General features: G+C 33.9%; 1 protein-coding gene across 1 annotated transcript; it reads right to left on the reverse strand.

The window, feature by feature from the left end:
- Nucleotides 1-3,964: 3,964 nt before the first annotated feature.
- LOC132544195 (uncharacterized) lies at nucleotides 3,965-10,025 on the reverse strand. Its single transcript, XM_060207763.1, has 5 exons — nucleotides 9,971-10,025; nucleotides 8,626-9,134; nucleotides 7,911-8,547; nucleotides 7,465-7,511; nucleotides 3,965-3,994 (listed from the first exon to the last, which is right to left on the reverse strand). The coding sequence occupies exons 1-5, from the start codon at nucleotides 10,023-10,025 to the stop codon at nucleotides 3,965-3,967; spliced, it is 1,278 nt and encodes a 425-aa protein (XP_060063746.1).
- Between the last annotated feature and the right edge of the window lie 8,858 nt (nucleotides 10,026-18,883).

Consider the following 18,883-nt stretch of genomic DNA (forward strand, 5'->3'; position numbering starts at 1 on the left):
GAATATCGATGCTAAACAAAGTTGCAAGTTACAGGTTGAACTAAAGTCCCACCATGCTTATAAAATATTGAGGAATATTGATACTAAACAAGTTACAGATTATATGTTAAAGTTATCACCTAACACTTTTATCAAATATTTTGGGTATATTAATACTAAACAAGTTGCAAGCTATAGGTTAAAGTTAACATGATGACGTGTTCCTCGAGGAATATTGATACTAATATGTTACAGATTATAGGTCAAAGTGATCTCCTAACATGATGATGTGATCCTCGGGGAATGTCGACACTAATATGTTACTGGTTATATGTTAAAGTGATCTCCTAACATGATGTCAAATTCTTCCCGGAATATTGATACTTATATGTTACAGGTTATAGGTTAAAGTGATCTGCTAACATGATGTCATATTCCTCGCGGAATATTGATACTTAAATGTTACAGGTTATAGGTTAAAGTGATCTCCTAACATGATTTTCTAATACGTGAATATTATAAATACTCCACAAAATCATTAAATTACTGGCCAATGTCACAAATTAAGCATTACATTTAAATTTCGAATAGAGAGATTGTAATTATATATAACCGTTAATAAATATCCTAAAAGGGGACGACATTGTAAAGATTTACGTTTATGGAGTAGGATCACTACATCAGGAACAAAACCAGACATTTTGATTTAAAAGAAAAGATACATTAAGATTCCCAGTTTAATCATTGTCACATAAATATTTCAAACACATCTTGTCTAAATGTAGTAAAGTGTGTTATGCTATTTACGTGGACTTCTTTGATTTATAGATAGAAATGTGAAAATATTACATCACGCAATCATAAACATCCTCCTTCTTTCTGTGTTAAATGTAGTAATGACATTTTAAAAGACTCAAAAGGCTTAAAAGACCATCCAACGGACTAATTAAATACCCCATTGTAACAGTTGATGATTTACGGTATAGTTGACTATATAGTAACTTTTCATGACGACATCATGATATTGGTGAAAATCCACAGGTTTGAGAAGGCAGGTTCATAACACGGAAATCAAAACAATCACTCATCACGCTCATCATACAATTCAGGTAAAGATAGATTATTTCCAATGCTCGCCAGTATACTCTATAGACTTGGTCAATTATTAGCTTGGTGTTTGAAAACGAGACATCATGATCGGTTAAGCCTTGTTCTTTTGCACGCAGGATATGTAAAATTGTGTGCAGACACTGATTAAGTAATCAGATGCGTTATCTGCAGACTCAATAGCGTACTCGTTGCATCGTTAAAAGGGGTCTCAGCATCGAAAGACAAGATTCTACAGTTTTCATTCTAGATACAGGCTGCCTGATTGATTTGGTTTCTTTTTTAGGGTGAAAACTGTTCCCATTTGTTTTCCTGAATTATGACATAATCATGTGATATTGTTTTCAATGTTTTACTGCTGAAGTTTTTTTTATACGCTAAACTTCAACTTTTGATGATCAGTGAACTTTCATTCTCAAGTACAAACTCAATAAAGTAATATATTTTGTAGGATTCGACGTTTCAAACTCGTGACTGCACTGAAATCAAAATTGTAATTTAGAGATATATTAATAACGATCAATATTTTACTATTGAAGCACTTATGTAAAACAAAATATCAAAATGTTCAGATGCATGTATTTATTTTCTGAATTTTGGAATATGCAAGTGAGAACAGTGGGCAAAGTTAGGAAAGAAACAAAAGCATAACCCTATGAATAATAGAATAGGTAAGTACTTATCTCCAAGGATTTATATATACACACACCATTTACAACACTGGTTTCAGGATTTTTACAGAAACATATAAATTCTCACGGGACGAAAGTAACAATCACTCATCACGGCACGAGGAAACAAAAACCACCATGCATCAACATCACAATGCATCATACTACGTCACGTGACCACACCGTGTGCAAATTCCACCAATGCAAGCTCAGGGCACGTCAATCAACCTGAAACCCACTTACTCATACAAGGTATGATTTTGTGATCTTGAAATATTTCATACAAAATCATTAATGAAGTGTGAAACACAATATTAGTTCTCGTAGTGAACAGTAAATCCATCGAAATTATCAAACGCTTTCATTGTAGAACATTTTGGATTATTAATATGTGAGTACTATGTTTAAGCAAAATTGGAATTCTATTTGCATTTTCCTGTTTACAAAAAGGTTCAATAGGTATTATATATTTATATTTTATTGTATGTGTATATACAAAATAAGATATAAATAACGACAGAAAAAAATTTGCCTTGGGATAACTGACAAACATATAACTAGATGGATCTTTTCCACTTTCTTTATCCAGAGACCTGGTTAATATGTTACAGATGTCCCGAATGGAAATAGTGATCGGTCGGTCGATCGATCATCCACGGTTGCTCTCATGCATTTCCTGTATGTAAACTTTAAGCGATACAAAATTATTTGTGTTTGGTGGCGAAAATTTTTCAGTATACATTTTTTTCCAATACTTAAAAATGTAACACCATTGCTGTAAAAGTAAATGTAGGGCATTTACAATATTGATGTAGCTATTATTTTCCGTATTCGCTAACAGTAATTCTCCATTCTATGGAGACCTGGTCCTGTCATAAAACATTGCAGAAATGAAAATAACTAATGACAGCTGATTTCCAGCAAAGCTTCCGAACGAAAAAAAAAATACTTTGGGTGCGAGCAATTTACCATACTGGAAAGGAGAGACAATTTCCTCTTCTGATAATCGGATAGTGTTTAATTAGGAAGAAGATTAACCGTTAACATTAATTCGAGTCGTCTGTAAAATACTATAAGCTTGCTTTCATTATCTTTCCATGCCAGAGATAAGGGAAGTAACTATTCCATAATTCTAGAGATATTCGAATGCTGCCAAGTTAGAAAATTATATGTGATTTATCATTTTGCCATTGGTGTGCCCCTCTCTGCCCTTAGCGTGGTCTTATGGTGTTGTTACCTGATCAGGTAATGGGATGCTGAATTCTAAGTCTGTAGTAAAATCATCGGATTTTAACTGATAGCAAATGCGTCTTGAAATCAGTATTATCAGTATTTGAATGTAAGATATTAATTAAACTTTAGGTAATTAGTATGGACTTTAGATATTTTGTGTCTTGAAATTTTCATTAAAATGTTTAACATTAGTAGATGTTATCTAAAATGTCATTGAATGAAAAGTAACAGCGGCAAGACAATAGTCATTACATTAAAGGGGTAAAAACTCGCTAATGTCAGTTAAATCAGGGATTGCTGAGGTCACCCAAAGGTCACTCTTGTCAATCTGTATGTGATGCCAGAGAAAAAAATGAACATGATATATTAAGGTATTACAGATATTTCTACAGTTAATGTTCTGAATTTGAAATACTCGGACAAAAAGTCACTTGCAGAAAAATGAAAAATTATCACGATGAGTGAATGTTTTTCATTTTCAGCGTTTTTGATATCATATCTATGAGTAGATAGTATTTGCCTCACGTAAACAATGTTCTAGAGGGCGAATAAAGTTTTAACAGAAAATAATTTTAAAAACTAGATAGATACCAATATCAAACCCGTATAAGGCGAGACTTCTGGCATAATTAAGTTTTCACTCTTTTTGCTGTTTTACCGATAAGGCGACAATAAAATGTGGCATAAAGTTAAATGCCGTCTTATCATGTATTTAGAGGTGAGCTCAAGCAGGGCCGGAAGTGAAAAGTTTAGCGGAGAGGGATAAATAAAATGAAAAATGGATTTAATATTTAGGTCACATCACTTAAGAGTCTAAGTAGGAGGAAACAGCTGTATGATGCAGGTTAATTAATAGTTGCATGGTGTAGATTGATTCATTGTCTCTACTGTGTCTTATCTAAATTTTATTAATTGGTGATATTTACGTCTATGACTTATGTACAACCATCTAATACATTTGTACTTGTTCTGTTCTATATCACAGGTGCTTCCACATTTTTGCTCTGTCAAAAAACATTAAGAAAATACCAACATGGTAACATAATCTAGAGCAAAATGTGAATAAGAAAGATTGACACAGAGACACCTGAACGTAACCCTTGGCCAATCCAAGTAAGTAATGTCACATTCTCAAATGAGAACAGGGTATAAGACAACGGAACCAACTAACGAGCATCAAATATGGCCAGCTTCAATTCATACAAAGAAATAGAATATTTCTCAATGAGATCCCTATGGCGACCATAAAACTTCCCCATAATTTTCATCAATCTGCATCAGTTGAACCCTTGTGTTACGAGTTTGTCTGTCAGTTGACAACTTCTTGCACGAAAATCGTAATAATAGGAACATGCCCTTGAATATCGAATCAACTGTGATATTTAAATATCTTAAGTTGGAAATGCAGGGTTATTGCTGTCCAGAACTGAAAAAAGTTCACAATAGGGAAATTTAAAACATCACGTTTAACATACAGCTTGATGGAAAGCTGTCCATGTCAGTTTCGGTATAGGGGAAAATCGAGATAAGCAGCTGATAGATGTAGAAGAGTCTGTATTGTCTTTGATTTCTAGTTCTGGTGGATATATACGAAGGACGTAGTTAATAAATTTCTTGTTATTTAAAGACAGGACGTCGTCTATGTATCTGATTATGAAATTAAACAACTTTGCAAGGTCTCTGTGACACGTTTTGATAAGCTCTTCAATAAAATTCAGCCTCGTATGAAAACAAAAACAAGTCGGCCAACAGGGGGGAGCAGTTGGTGCCCATAGGTGTGTCAAAAGTCTGTTGGATGTTCTTGCCACCAAACTAGACAAAGCAATTGTCAACCAGAAACTCGATCATGTTTATGATATCGTCTTCCGTATATTGCTTCTTTGATTTCGTCGTAATATTTACGGTAATCACACATCAACTGAACGCCATTTATTCGTTTCAAGTGAATTGTGTGATGCCATTAAGTTTACCATACATTTATGCACAGTTGATGACGAACCGCTCATTGAGTTCAGCGGAGCACATTCCAGTTGTAAAGAAAAACGTTCAATCAGTTGTCCTGTGTGTTGTAGGCTGTCTCAAAGGGTGGGGATGAGTTATGCGGCAAGCCGAGCGTCAACATTAGAAATAGAAGAAAAAATGTTTCTATCATTCCAGGAAAATACAAGTATGTAATAATGGTTCCTATAACGTCATCGTTGCAGGAAGAAAATTGCCAAACATCAGACCTTCGGGATACCAATGAAAATTTGAACTACAGGAAAAAAATCAGAAATTGTAGAACAATTGAAAAATATCGTGCTTAATCACAAAAGAATAGAACTCTTTGATTTTCACCCCCTATTCAAGATCAATGTAGAGGAAGTGATTCTATATGAATTGGTAAACAGATGTCAGTGGTGATTACATTTGTACATCAGAGTAAAACGAGGAGTTTGAATCAATTCATCATTATAGAACAGTTTCACAAACATCATACAAGACATCAGTTTGATTTTTTTATTTGAATAACAAACATACAAAACATATGAAATGAGTCAGACATCATGTTAATTTCACCATGACTTGTAAGTGTAATACACGAGTACAGTAATGATACTATATTATTACTTTATCCTCTCTAGTGATTTAAAATCAGCAAAAAAAAAATGTGACCGCGCTTGTCTAGCATTGTTAAAGATAAAAAAAACCCTCAAATTAACTTTAAGATATCGTTTTACATGTAGATGATTAAAACAACTCTCAAATTTAAATGGATCAATATCTGGGCCAATGCCACTCATGCCAGCTATACAGGAATCAAATTTCAAACTGTTCAGTATTGATATTTGTTTTTACGCTCAACATCGATGGTTACTTTAATAATCAAGAAATGATATAATGAAACAAGTAAACATTTCATCCCATGACACAGGACATAACAATTCTACTGGGTATTTGATAATACATATTAATCTACCCGCTCACTTCCTAAAACACACACACACACACACACACACACACGCACACGCACCTTGTTTTCATTCAAGCCAATTTACTTTTGATACTAGGATTAGCTGCATATATTCTTCGTGATAGTAATGGTGTGAAATGATGATATTCCTTGCAATGATTTGTATTTTATCACATCTGTTGTTCATCAGAATTGAAAAAAGAATATCGATATCATATCCCTTCACAATTACCAATGTTAGTATGCAATTATAGTATCATCATTGCTTGTAATGTAAATCATTTTACTTTTAGAATAGTTTGAATGTTGCAATTCATACCTGTAATTATATTTCAAAATTTGGGTGGAAGGAAAATTAACCGTACCGATTATCAGTAAAATGAGGACGGTTTGAATTGAATAATTTTTTTCGTGATAAATCAAGACAAATAAGTTTATTCAATATGGTGATTTTAAATATCCGTCATTTCATACGTCCTAATGGATTAACCGGATTCCACCCTTTTGTAAATATCTTGTCGTTATGTTGCATGCCGGATTTGACATTTGCACATGCAGACAGAACTAATACCGGTTATCATTTCACAACTAAAACGCGACCATCCAAAACACATCTTAAATAGATACCAAAGTATTGTATTTCCTACAATACTTAGTATCCATGAAGTCAGGGCATATCGGCACGGACTGATGACCACAAAGAAGGTTTTCTATCACAGTCTGTTATATCATATTGCACATGTTGTAGGTTGAAGGCAATTGGTTCACTGAAAATAAATGATAAAAAAATTAATGTAAATTCAATAGTGCAGTTTAATGAGATAATGTAGGGAATAACATATCACGCCTATTAAAGATAAATGTATAAATATTTTGAACGAAGGGGGAGTTTTTTTTTAAATGTTGAGTTTCTAGCTGATGTTAGCTTTACAATTCATGTCAGTTTGATATGGATGTCAAATCATTGATATGATGAAATGTAGTAAATGTTGCGTTCAGCTGTTCATTTGATTGTCCAATGCATTTATAGCGTATTATGATATTTTGCTGTTGAGAGTAATTTGTAATTTATTTGTAATTTTAAATTGTAAATTTGATTGCAATTTGTTTTAGATACTGCTTTCCAAATGTGTCATATCATCTTTCATTCCACAAAAGTGGAATACATCGAAACAACACTTTTATGTTACTATTTATAGAATTTTGATAGGTTGAAAAAATAACCAAAAACGTATGTGGTTTGCGAGTAATTTGAGATCTCTTAAATCTGTGAAAGTTGTCGCTTACGAAAATGAATTACATGTGGGTCATATCTAAATCTAGATCAATCTATATTTGTAAAAGAACAATTGAGTATTTCAGAATTATGACATATTAATATGGTAGAGCTAGGTGACAAGACTTGTGAAATTTGTGTAGCTTATAACTATTGACGTTCATATCGTATGATATATATTTGGTTCAACATTATATACATACGACTGATGATAATAATAATATTTGTAGGAACATTATACTTACGCCATCGAAGTTCCTTAACCTTTGATAATATCTACGCTTTTCATCAGCTACAAAAACGAAAGTAGTAAGTAATTAAATAATGTAGTCTCCTCTGCTTATTTTTAAATTCTTACATACATGACTTCAAATAAGAAAAAGATAATATGTAAATACTATTGGTCTAAATATCGTACTTCTGATAAAACAACACCAGGAATGCTTTATCATCATAAAACAATTATGAGTTTTTGCATATATTTGTGAGATATTTCCAAGTTCATTTAGAATCTTAATATCGGTATTTTCACATAAAGACTTTTTGTTTTGTGCCATCATAATTAAGATGTGGAATATTTAACGTGTACGAACTGTTACACATGAGATCCAAGCATTATGTATCATGATTCCTATGGTACTGACAATGTAATGATGTTATATATTAGTCAATGTTGAAATCAGCTACATACCAGTTCTTCCTACTTTTTTCTTCATGATTTTCTTTTCTTTGATGGGTGGTGGTATCGGCTTTGATGGTCTGGAAAGTATACGTTGTTGTTCCTGTGAAATATCTGGTATAAAAGGTAAGTTGTTCCTCCGTTGTGCAAATGCTCCAAGTTGAATGTCAGATGGCAGTCTTCTTTGCTCAGGAAAACGACTCTGTACTATGGGATTACCTTGTGAACCAACCCATGAAGGGTCTCTTAAAGCACTTCCCCCGACAAATGGAACAGCGGCATCTTCGGTTTCCACAGCAACGAAGTCACTGGTACTGATGCCTGGTTGACGAACTCGTTCTTCGAAAAACGGATCAATATGGGGTCCTTTATGCCCGATACCATGCCCTGATATTGGATCAGTAAGTTTTCCTTTCGTCGGTTTGCCGAATGGAGTGGGATCAATGAACCCTAGGTCACCCGGAGCTGGCATTTTTGGTCCAATATAATCAGCGCCAAGTGGTTTTACCACTTTTGGTTCAACATATGGGGTGTCTACGAGGGATGGACCAAGAGGCTTAGTTGGTACATATGTGGCGTCCAATGGATCAACAAGTTTAGGTTTCACATAACTAGTGTCCAATTTACTATGACGTAAAGGGTCAATCAGCTTGCCTTTGGTTGGGCCACCAAAGGGGCCAGGTTCAACGTACCCTAAGTCCCCAGGACCAGGTATTTTGGGTCCGACATAATCGGTTCCTAGCCGATTATTTAACTTTGGTTTGACATATGCGGTGTCTACAGGTATCTTTGGGTCTACATAACCAATGTCTATTGGACCATGAGGTTTAGTTGGTATATAAGAGGCGTCTAATGGATCAACAAGCTTAGGTTTCACATAACCAGTATCAATCTGAGCATGGTGTAATGGATCAATCAGCTTCCCTTTTGTAGGTCCAAAGAGGCCAGGTTCGATATATCCTAAGTCACCGGGACCTAGTATTTTCGGTTTGATATTTATTGGTTTGGGGGCGACATACCCTGTGTCTACAACTGGTTTATGGACAACTTTTTTGAGTCTGGACTGCCCGAAACCACTATCGATGGGATCAATGTACTGACGATCCTGCACATGAGGTCTATGTCCACCAGTGATGTGTGTTCCCTGGTAAGTCCTGTCAAGCACTCTTCTCCGTGACCCAAACAAGTGGTCACTGGAAGGCATTGCTCCATCACCATAATTGCGATTAGAGAAAACTGTAAAAGAAAAAAAGGTTATTTGAGTAATTTGTGCGAAGTTTATTCAATGTTAGAATAGAAACAAGAGGAATGTGAATACATATGGAAATGCAATACAAAACACTATGATAACGATGACAACAAGAATGCAATATCTGTATAGAGAGACATTCATGTGAAAGCAAAATAGAAAGAAAACAAGAACTTGAGAAACAACGCAAACAGAGAAAACAGTTTGTAGGCAAATACTAACGGAAGGAGTAAACAGTAGCTCTGGAAAAGTAAGGACACCCCCATTCTCCCCCCCTCAAAAAATCACCCGTGATATATTTTTGCTACTATCACATAAAAACCTACCTACAGATTTTATTACACGTCGCTATCGGGTCCATACTTACACACACAGGAGGATTGCAAATGTTGTGTGTGAAAAAGGTACATTTTCTGTCATATTTGCCAAAATATTCATCATGCATCAGAGAGGATATGAAATTTATTTCCATTGTGATATCGAAAACTCCTCACATTTTTAGATTAAAATTCAATGGCATCAACCATTTATTGTGTTATTACGAACGATTAAAAAATTAGAAGAAGACATCACTACCAACTTACTTGCCGATAAGTCAGTTACAAAAAAGATGCATATCGTTACCTAGGTAATGAACAGCATCTTAATTCAAATACTAATTCAGCTTATCAAGTATCAAAATTAAAAAAAAAGTAATATTTGCCAACTTTACCAAATGCGTCGTCAAAATTATCGATTCAAACGAGCGAGGTTTATTGCTTTGGAAATGGTGAGGCAAAGGTTTTACCCTTAAATTAGGTAATATCTGAAGAACTAAACTTACAGTCCTGAGCCACAACAGCAGTGATGACAGCCAGAATTACACTGGTCCACAGCATACTGCAGATTTAGGTAGCCTGAAATTTTAATCACAACACTGTATATGTTGTTCATAATTAAATATTGCGTAGAGCTAAAATTGATCTTGCAAACAACGTTTTTAATTCTCGGATTCAAAAGTACATGTAGTCATGGGAAAATGGACTATTCAATTATGTGGTTAAGCGAGGCGTTGAAAATAAAGATATATAAGTGTAGGGTTTGGAGTCTTTGTTGTTTGAAAGTAAAAGCTTAGTTGACACATTTGTGGTACATGTAGGAGAGGTTGAATTTTATAACATACAGAAACACATATAGCCTAGATTTTATACACATCAAAACATGGTGTTAGGTGTAATATATATGTATACTAATATGATTAAACGTGATACAATCTTTGAATAACAATAAAACATTGATGACGAATTATCCTTATTAAACATTACAAAAATCAGCAAATAAAATTGATGAAAATGGATACCAATCGGTCCTCTTTGTATTCGTTAATTAAGCAATGTAAGACACATTCTGTTTATAACTTTGATGATATATAACATATTGGACCTAGTTATTGGACATTAAATCAACAAACAAAGTTATATTAATTATTTCAAGCAAAAAAAGTGAGAGAAAATACATCCTGGATGTAATATTAAGAAATGTTCTTACCTGATTGTGGTCTAAGAAGGCTTGTCCGGATAATTGCTCTCCGATGGAGATAGGCAAACCTATATATCTGACGATGGGGAAATACCAGCTAGATGTTACCTTTGTCGTCATACCACAGAAAATAAGTGTCGAGACAGGTGATCCATCTTACCTGTAGACGTCATCAATTTGAAGCCGAGTGACAATGCCGTCCCATATATCCCCATACGCATCAAATGAGTCACTAACTACGACATTGATATTCATAATATCACAATAGAATTAATTACTTATCATCAATTACTTCACAATAAAATGATGTTACTTGATGATATTTAGTTGGTAAAGTTATCCCCATCACTATTTTGGAATATCAAATGATGTTTATGTGCCAGTTTCAACAATGATTAATACATGTCAGTTTCAATTATTTTGTTTTGGATGTAACATTCCAGATTCATGAATGGAAATCAAAAGGAAATCAAATAAGCTATTGTCATATGTAATAAAAATTGCAATTTATATATTTCTTTCAAATAACGTATCAAAGGATGCATTTTCTTTTTCTAAAACAAAATCTTATTTCAAGTATTTCCTTCATGTTATGTTTAAATGATATTTGTTCAAATGAAAATTCTCTCCTATTGAATAAGGCATCTTATGTATATATATATATATATTATTTTATTAAGGTCTTAAAATTTCTAGGTTGAGGTTTATAAAAAATTGTTTTCAGCGATTTTTTTTTGTCATATGATGACTTCAGCTTAGCATTAAAACGTATATTATTCTATAACAAACTCTTACGAATCTGAAAAACTCTTTTCCGGGTTTAGAGGTGCCACACAGATTTCATTAATCCGTAGAAATGTCCTGTTATATCATGTGGTTTGCCACAGACAATGATAAACTAACCAGAGTTAATCACATCTGTGTTCATGATATATCTGTTGTGGTGTTGGCTTGGTAAAAACAAATGTCATCACGCTTCCTGGGATTTATGATATAATTATGTGCATTTTGAGACACTATATATATATATATATACATATATATATTATTCATATATATATCTTGAATCACCATCTTTCATACCACGACTTAAGATGGCGTTTGGTCCCTTATAAAGGGTCTTCGGCGTCCATCGGCCGAAAGAATTATTTACACTACCATTCTCGATTTTAGATTTAAACTTTAATTTTTCATGTTCTGTGGTTATGATGTAATTTAAAAGAGGCAGAATGCCTCGAAAATTTGACAATTCTCTTGTCAGTACGGCCATTATCACTTCATTGACCATATATCTATCCCAGTAATACGCATCCAACCAACATTTGTTTGGTTCAATAACCAATATTGGACCATACAGTCGATATTAGATTCCATGTAATATATATTAACTATTTGGAAAACACAACAGTAACATTGTGTTATAAAATCGTTATAGTTAATTTAGTTAGAAGTTATAGATGAAACTGAGGAAACGATAAGCACATGACAAAAACAAAACATCGATTAAGCAAAATGTTCGTACGAAAAGTATGAATAGTGATACGAGAACAGGATATATTGTATGAACGATGTATTAGGTGATCAGCATCCTTTACTTCATTTTCAACATCCGCTAGGCTAATTCAGGTAAAACCAAGAAAGTGATGTCACGTTCAAGCATCTGTGTATCGTACAAAAGATAAATGTGAAACAGGTTTTTTCCAAATTATTTCAATCACTCATGCTGGCTCGGATGGAGGAGTGTGAGGGATCTTACTGTGTAAGGAAACCGAATTACTCGGAGAGAATCCATGCGGTCGGGCAGGTGATCCCATACCTTTTCACGTCCAGTCCGGTAATCGAACCCAGGACGGCGAGGGGAAAGGCGAGTGCGTTACTACTGCGCCACCCGACCACCCATGTGTTTATTAAAAAGGAGCAGAAAGAGATTAACACTTGGTCATTTTATTTCGTTTATAGTCAAACCATTACAGGATATGGATATTTGTAAATGTTTAGCAATAAGAAAACAACTAAATTTCAATAATGTTTTAACCAAAAGTCATCTCTTAAATAAACATCAGTATGAATAACATGTAAAGGGAGGCAATTAGAGGATCATCAACATACAGAGATGTACAAATCTTCATTACAAATAAAGTACTCTAAAATAATGCAACTATAACGTAGGTAGTAAAATGAGACAAAGATATCATTCAATTTAAGCAATGCTTTACAATTTATTCAGTATATTGATAATACATTTGAAATAATATAATAAAATAATTTACACTTCCACATATCTACTCATACCATCTATCCACCCATCCATCCATCCATCCATCCATCCATCTACCCATCCATACATACATACATACATACATACATACATACATACATACATACACACACACACACACACACACACACACACACACACACACACACACACACACACACACACACACACACACACACACACACACACACACACACACACACACACACACACACACACACACACACACACACACACACACACACACGCATGCATGCATGCATGCATACATACATACAAGGAGCTGCATTTTACAAAAATGTCTCTGATTGTTGCTAAAATGAATAAATGGAATCATAAAAGATTTCTTGAAAATGCCAAGCAAGGTCAGCATGCACTATTTTAATAATTAAAAGTAACGTATCAAGTTTTCTATTTTCAGATTCTTGCACAACTCCTAGTTAAAAAAGAAAGATATGTACCTTCAATTTCGGAAACTGAGGCAGGAAAAGATTTTTAAAAGGACGGATTCTAAAAGGAATGCAGTTTTGTTTTACTCTTTCTCCGTTACATATTCTGTGTCCGTCGAAGTACTGACAACATAAGTCCCCGAACGTACCCGATACCTTCTGATGAAATCGGTATACCAAACCTCCGGCTGGATGACCTCACTGTAAGGTAGATTTAGTAGAGCGTTCAATACAGTAATATAGGTATGATCAATGGAAAACGCTTCTGGTGACATTGTGAAAATGTGACGATAAAATCTCGGAAATAATGTGTTTTGAAAAAAATAAGCAAATATCCAAGTAGTTGTGTTTTCAGTTGATATTGCTTCTAAATCATATTTCAAGACATTATATAAAATGTTAGAATAACATGTTTTAATGACATATTACTGAAGTCACATGCATAAGTAATATAATTAGAAACATTGTAAAAAGTTGTGTTTCCTTTATCAAACAGATCCAATAGTTCATTGCCCATTAATCTTATCTCCTTATCTCACTATTAGGTTATCCTACAACGAATGGTAAACATGTTTATATCAGATATATATACTATAATTATTTAGATAGAGATGTTCGGGGTGAACAAGACGGCTTGCTGATTTATTCTTTATACACATTGTTGAAATGTCAATTCTTATGATGTTATGAAATATGTTAATTACTCCTTATGTACTTGACCAAAGATTGAAAAATTGTTTCTTAAACATAGGTTACATTTAAACAATACCTGATGTATCAGTTGTGTTCTGAATAAATGATGGGGCTGATTCCAGAATGCTTTGATGTTGACTTATTTTATTGGCTGATGGGTTTTTGATGTCATCCTCAAGTGGAGATCGTGGTACATACATTGTTACAACGGGGATTGTTGTTGCAGTCAATGTTTTTGCGGGAGGACGTTCAGTTGTGGAAGATTTTTGTCTGATATCAGTACGACCAACATTTTGAATGAAGTTCCCTTTGGATTGATGTCGGGTAGCGTCACTTTGTACAGGAAAGTAATCATCAATGTTACCAACCCTGTCATTCCTTATCCGATCTTCTATACTGTAATATCTAGGTATAGATTGTGTATGGGTATCGCCAAGCAGGTATATATCTTTGTGACCGGGATGGCCGACTGGACCGCTGTTGCTTTTCTGAAATGTTTTGTATCTTCCTGTCTGAAATCCTTTTTTATTGTTTTGATTTTCAATCTTTGTTGTTTGCATTATTTCTCTTTGAAGTGTTACTTCTTTTTGACCGCCATCGAAGTTAGACCTGTCAGTTTGTTTATTGATGTGCTTCTCTGTGGTTACAGGCACATCATAATAAAAATAATGTTCATCTCCATGAGTCAGGTAGTCGAAGTAAGTGTCGAATAGTGTATCATACGGTGCAGCATATAATACATCCTGGTCATGAGGGGTAAAAACTGAATGTCCGGTCGCTTCCTGATACCAGAGACACATGCAAAGGAACTCAAACAACATATCTCTTGGTTTACGAAAAATGTTTCGAATATGTCTGAAACTGAAAAGCAGATTCTTTCAACATTCAAATATCTAATACACAATAGATATACAATAAAGTTAATATGAAAGTTAAAGCGGTGAAAGTCAGGAACTGAAACCTTTAAAATAAGATAAGATATATTGTGACGACCAACAAAACAGTGCAGTGAAAGCTGAGATTTTTTGACTGAATAAGAAATATTTTTAATTTCTGTGATGATCAAAGCAAGAATGTTTGTTTCTTAAAACATACTTTTAAAACAATTTCTTAACAATAATAAGTTGTGAAAACAGAAATGAGATATTTAAAAAGATAACGAACCCGTTGTTTAAATGTAATGTATTGTTGAGAAATACTTACTGAAAGGATATGGCCAGTTTAATAATATTTTCCGTTATCATTACTTTATATAGGAATATATTAATGAATTCCCACACGGAACTTGCTCACACAATGTCACAATATACACACGTTATTTCATTATCTATATGATTGACCTATATATGTCACTTTAAAACATTGCTATTGCTAAATAAGGCATCAGTTGGGACCGGATCTTCTGAGAAAGGTGTATGAATACTAAAATACGAAAGCGACGATCTGAATTAGGAATAAATTATGATAAACATAAGAAAAAGTTGTAAGACTCATTATCATCACGCTGTTCATTTCATTTCAGAATATTTTATTGTCTTGATGTTGATGACAAATGGAATTGGGCAACAGGCAGAGCCTATGAAAGCCCTCTGTACAACTTAAACAAGTACACAGACACATCAATCAAAATTAAAGATATTAAATAATAATGATAGCATTACAGGAATAAGAATTTAGAATATATATTCAGATAAATAATTATCTAATAGAAATGTAAATGCAAACATTACCATCATTAAAGTGTTAGAGAGTAGTGCGATTAGATAGGTAATATAATTATATATAACAAGATGGGGTCAAAGTTTGTCAATTGATCACGGCACAGGCTGCATGTTCAAACAGTCCATATACCCACAATCATGAGCCGAGTCTGTAAAAATTGACAGGCGGATAGAAAAAAATGTATATATTAGTAAACTAAGGCTAAAACAGGCGACCGGTATCAGTTATGAATCTCTGAACCAAATCAAGAATAGATTTATTTATATTTGCATCAAGTGTATGAGATCCTTTAAGAAATGTATCAGTGGTAAGAGGTATAGAATCACTAAGAGCAGAAAGAGAATTAAGAAGGAGTTGTCTTTGGATAGTAAAGAAGGGACAATGGAAAAAGAAGTGAGTTGGATCTTCAACTTGGTGGCCACAAGTACAGGCAAGGTTGTCATTAAGGTGGGAATTAAATAAGTCAAAATTCAGATTACGTGCAGAGTTTCTTAGTTGACACAAGATTATGTTTGCCTTCCTGTTATCGTAATACTTAAAAGTGTCAGTGCATTGTAAAAGAGGATTGATAACAGGCTGTGATAAAAAAGGTTTTTATTTCATAAATGGATGTCAATGAGGGAAACAGACAGGATGGGTCATTCCTTTCATTCATGAGTTTTGTAAAGAAACTAATGTTATACTGACGAGTTCTTGCAAGGGGCACATCAAACAACTTAATGTGTCGAAGAGGATAATTAGCAGTATTATTGTTGATACAAGGCTGGATAGAATCAGTTACATGAGGAGGGCATCTGTTATTTAAAATCTTTAAAACATGGATATTTTGATGTAGGTGTCTTCGTTTAGCTAATGGTATTAATCTAGACTCATTATCAAGGATAGCATGACTGGTGCCCCGTCTCAGGCCAGTAATAATGTGTATTGCCTCTAATTGAACTGATTCTAAGATGTTGCATTCCCTTTCTGTGCAGTTAGACCAAACAATATCAGCATATTCTAAAATAGGACGAATAAATGTAATATATATTAATTCATGTGACTTTCTGTCAATTTTGTACTTTAACACTCTAAGAATATTTATTCGTTTATAAGCTTTCTCATACATAAAGCTTATGTGGTTGGACCAATTAGCATGACTGTTAAAAATTAGACCCAGGTGCTTATGACAGGTAACATTTTTAATAACCGAGTTATTAAAATACAGGTTTGGATACAACATTTCAGAATCTATTCGCCTAGAAAAAAGTAGGGATTCAGTCATGTCCGGATTCAAAAATAATACCCCACCTATTAGCCCATCTACAATTTTTTTGGAGATCATCAGTTAGTATATCAGCCGCATCTTGCCTGTCAACCTCAATTAAGCCATATAAAGATGTGTCATCAGCAAATAATTTCACATTAGATAGTCAATCATCACCAATATCATTAATATATAGCAAGAAGAGATAAGGACCAAGAGCTGAACCTTGTGGGACCCCAGTCTGTAATGTTTTCCAGATGGACTTGTACCCATCTAGGAACACTCTCTGTCTCCTGTCTGATAAATAAGATGAAAACCACTTTAACATGTTATTACTAATACCATATTTTTTTCATTTGGTAAATTAACCCATCATGCCAAACTCTATCAAACGCTTTGCTAATATCACAAAATATCATTCTTGCTTCTTTACCTTTATCCAACGTTGTTATAAGGTGCTAAATAAATAACTGTATATCTCGGTAAGCTTATTAAGAAAATTGTGTTTGAATCTGTCCCTTAAAATACTCCACTCTGTTTAGACCACAACCTGTTTTAGTGTAGATTAAATGTTAACCGTAGGTAACCATAGCGTCCCATATAAGGAAGATGAAGCCATCTCAATCATACGGGAAAGATTCTTACTGCTCTGGTCTTCTTTACATGTTATGATGATGCTATCACAATGCTTGTCCTAACTGACGTGACGCCATTTAATTGTTTTGTGACGATATCGCATTGAACTGAAAGCGACCACTCCTTCAGTCCTAACGGCATGAAGAGAATATTTCACCGCAGACAGGGCGTAAAAGCACCTGTTTAAGGTAAGAGAAACAAATATCCACAAACAGAAAATACCACCATGTCAAGATAATTATAATCCAAACTCAAATTCAATAAATTTCGGGCAAAAATATAAACACAAGAAATATTAACAAGGCAAGTCCTGAAAAAGAACAAGGAGAATAATACGATGTGTTCCAGAAGAGTAAGCGTCGTCTACTTCCTCGACGACATCCACTATGCTAACTTTGGTCAATCCAAGTAAGTATTGTTACGTTCTCAAATGATAGCAAGGTATAAAACAATGGAACTAACAAGGAATCTAACGAGCATCGAACACATCTAGCTTCATATCAAACAAAGAAAAAAAAACATATTAAAAAGAACAAAAAAAAAAAAAAAAAAACCGAAACAGATTGGATAGATAGGAAATAGAGCCTGATTTAGCACTGCTAATTGCATATAACAATATATAGTCTATTATAACTGTTCAGTCAACTGGAGGTTTTCTATACGTTTGCAGTCCATACCGTTCACGGTACTTTGTATTTAAGCACCTGATGATGTAACGCAGTAAACACATTGCCAATTAAAACAAATTAATTCAATCTTTTATGTGTCATTTCTCTATATTGAGGATAATAAAGACAACGACAATAAAACAGGTTAAAATTAGATTTAATATCTTCTATTCATAATTCTTTCCTGTACATTTGTGACACATTTGAAGATGTGTAAATCATACCAGCTAAACGGATGTCCTAAATAAAGATGTGTTTTTCTAACCCTATATCACATATTCCTTGTCATGATACAATTATCTAAACCAAGTTGATTTGCATCCGTCCTAACAACACCCACCTGATCCCGCTTCTATGTGGTTTCTCTCTTTCTTTCCCTGTGTCTGTAAAATCGTCAGAGTATATATTATGGGAATTCAGTCACATATATCCGGAAAGATGACTATAAAAGCGATGATGCGTGTAGTGTAAGCCTATAAAGATATGCTATCAAATGTTGTTAAAGTCAGTTTAGCAAAGTAATATG

This window comes from Ylistrum balloti, unplaced genomic scaffold (genome assembly GCF_031769215.1).
Source record: "Ylistrum balloti isolate Yb309-2 unplaced genomic scaffold, AGI_CSIRO_Ybal_v1 Utg369782, whole genome shotgun sequence".
NCBI lineage: Eukaryota > Metazoa > Mollusca > Bivalvia > Pectinida > Pectinidae > Ylistrum > Ylistrum balloti.

Excerpts from the sequence above, each read along its gene's own strand:
- LOC132544195 (XM_060207763.1), bottom strand. The coding sequence starts at position 10,025 with ATGCTGTGGACCAGTGTAATTCTGGCTGTCATCACTGCTGTTGTGGCT. Across the intron at positions 8,548-8,625 it reads ATCGGCTAGGAACCGATTAT|CTGATTGACCCTTTACGTCA; the intron begins GTCGGACCCAAA and ends ACCAAAGGCAAG. Across the intron at positions 3,995-7,464 it reads GGTTAAGGAACTTCGATGGC|AGCAAAAATGTGGAAGCACC; the intron begins GTAAGTATAATG and ends GTTTTTTGACAG.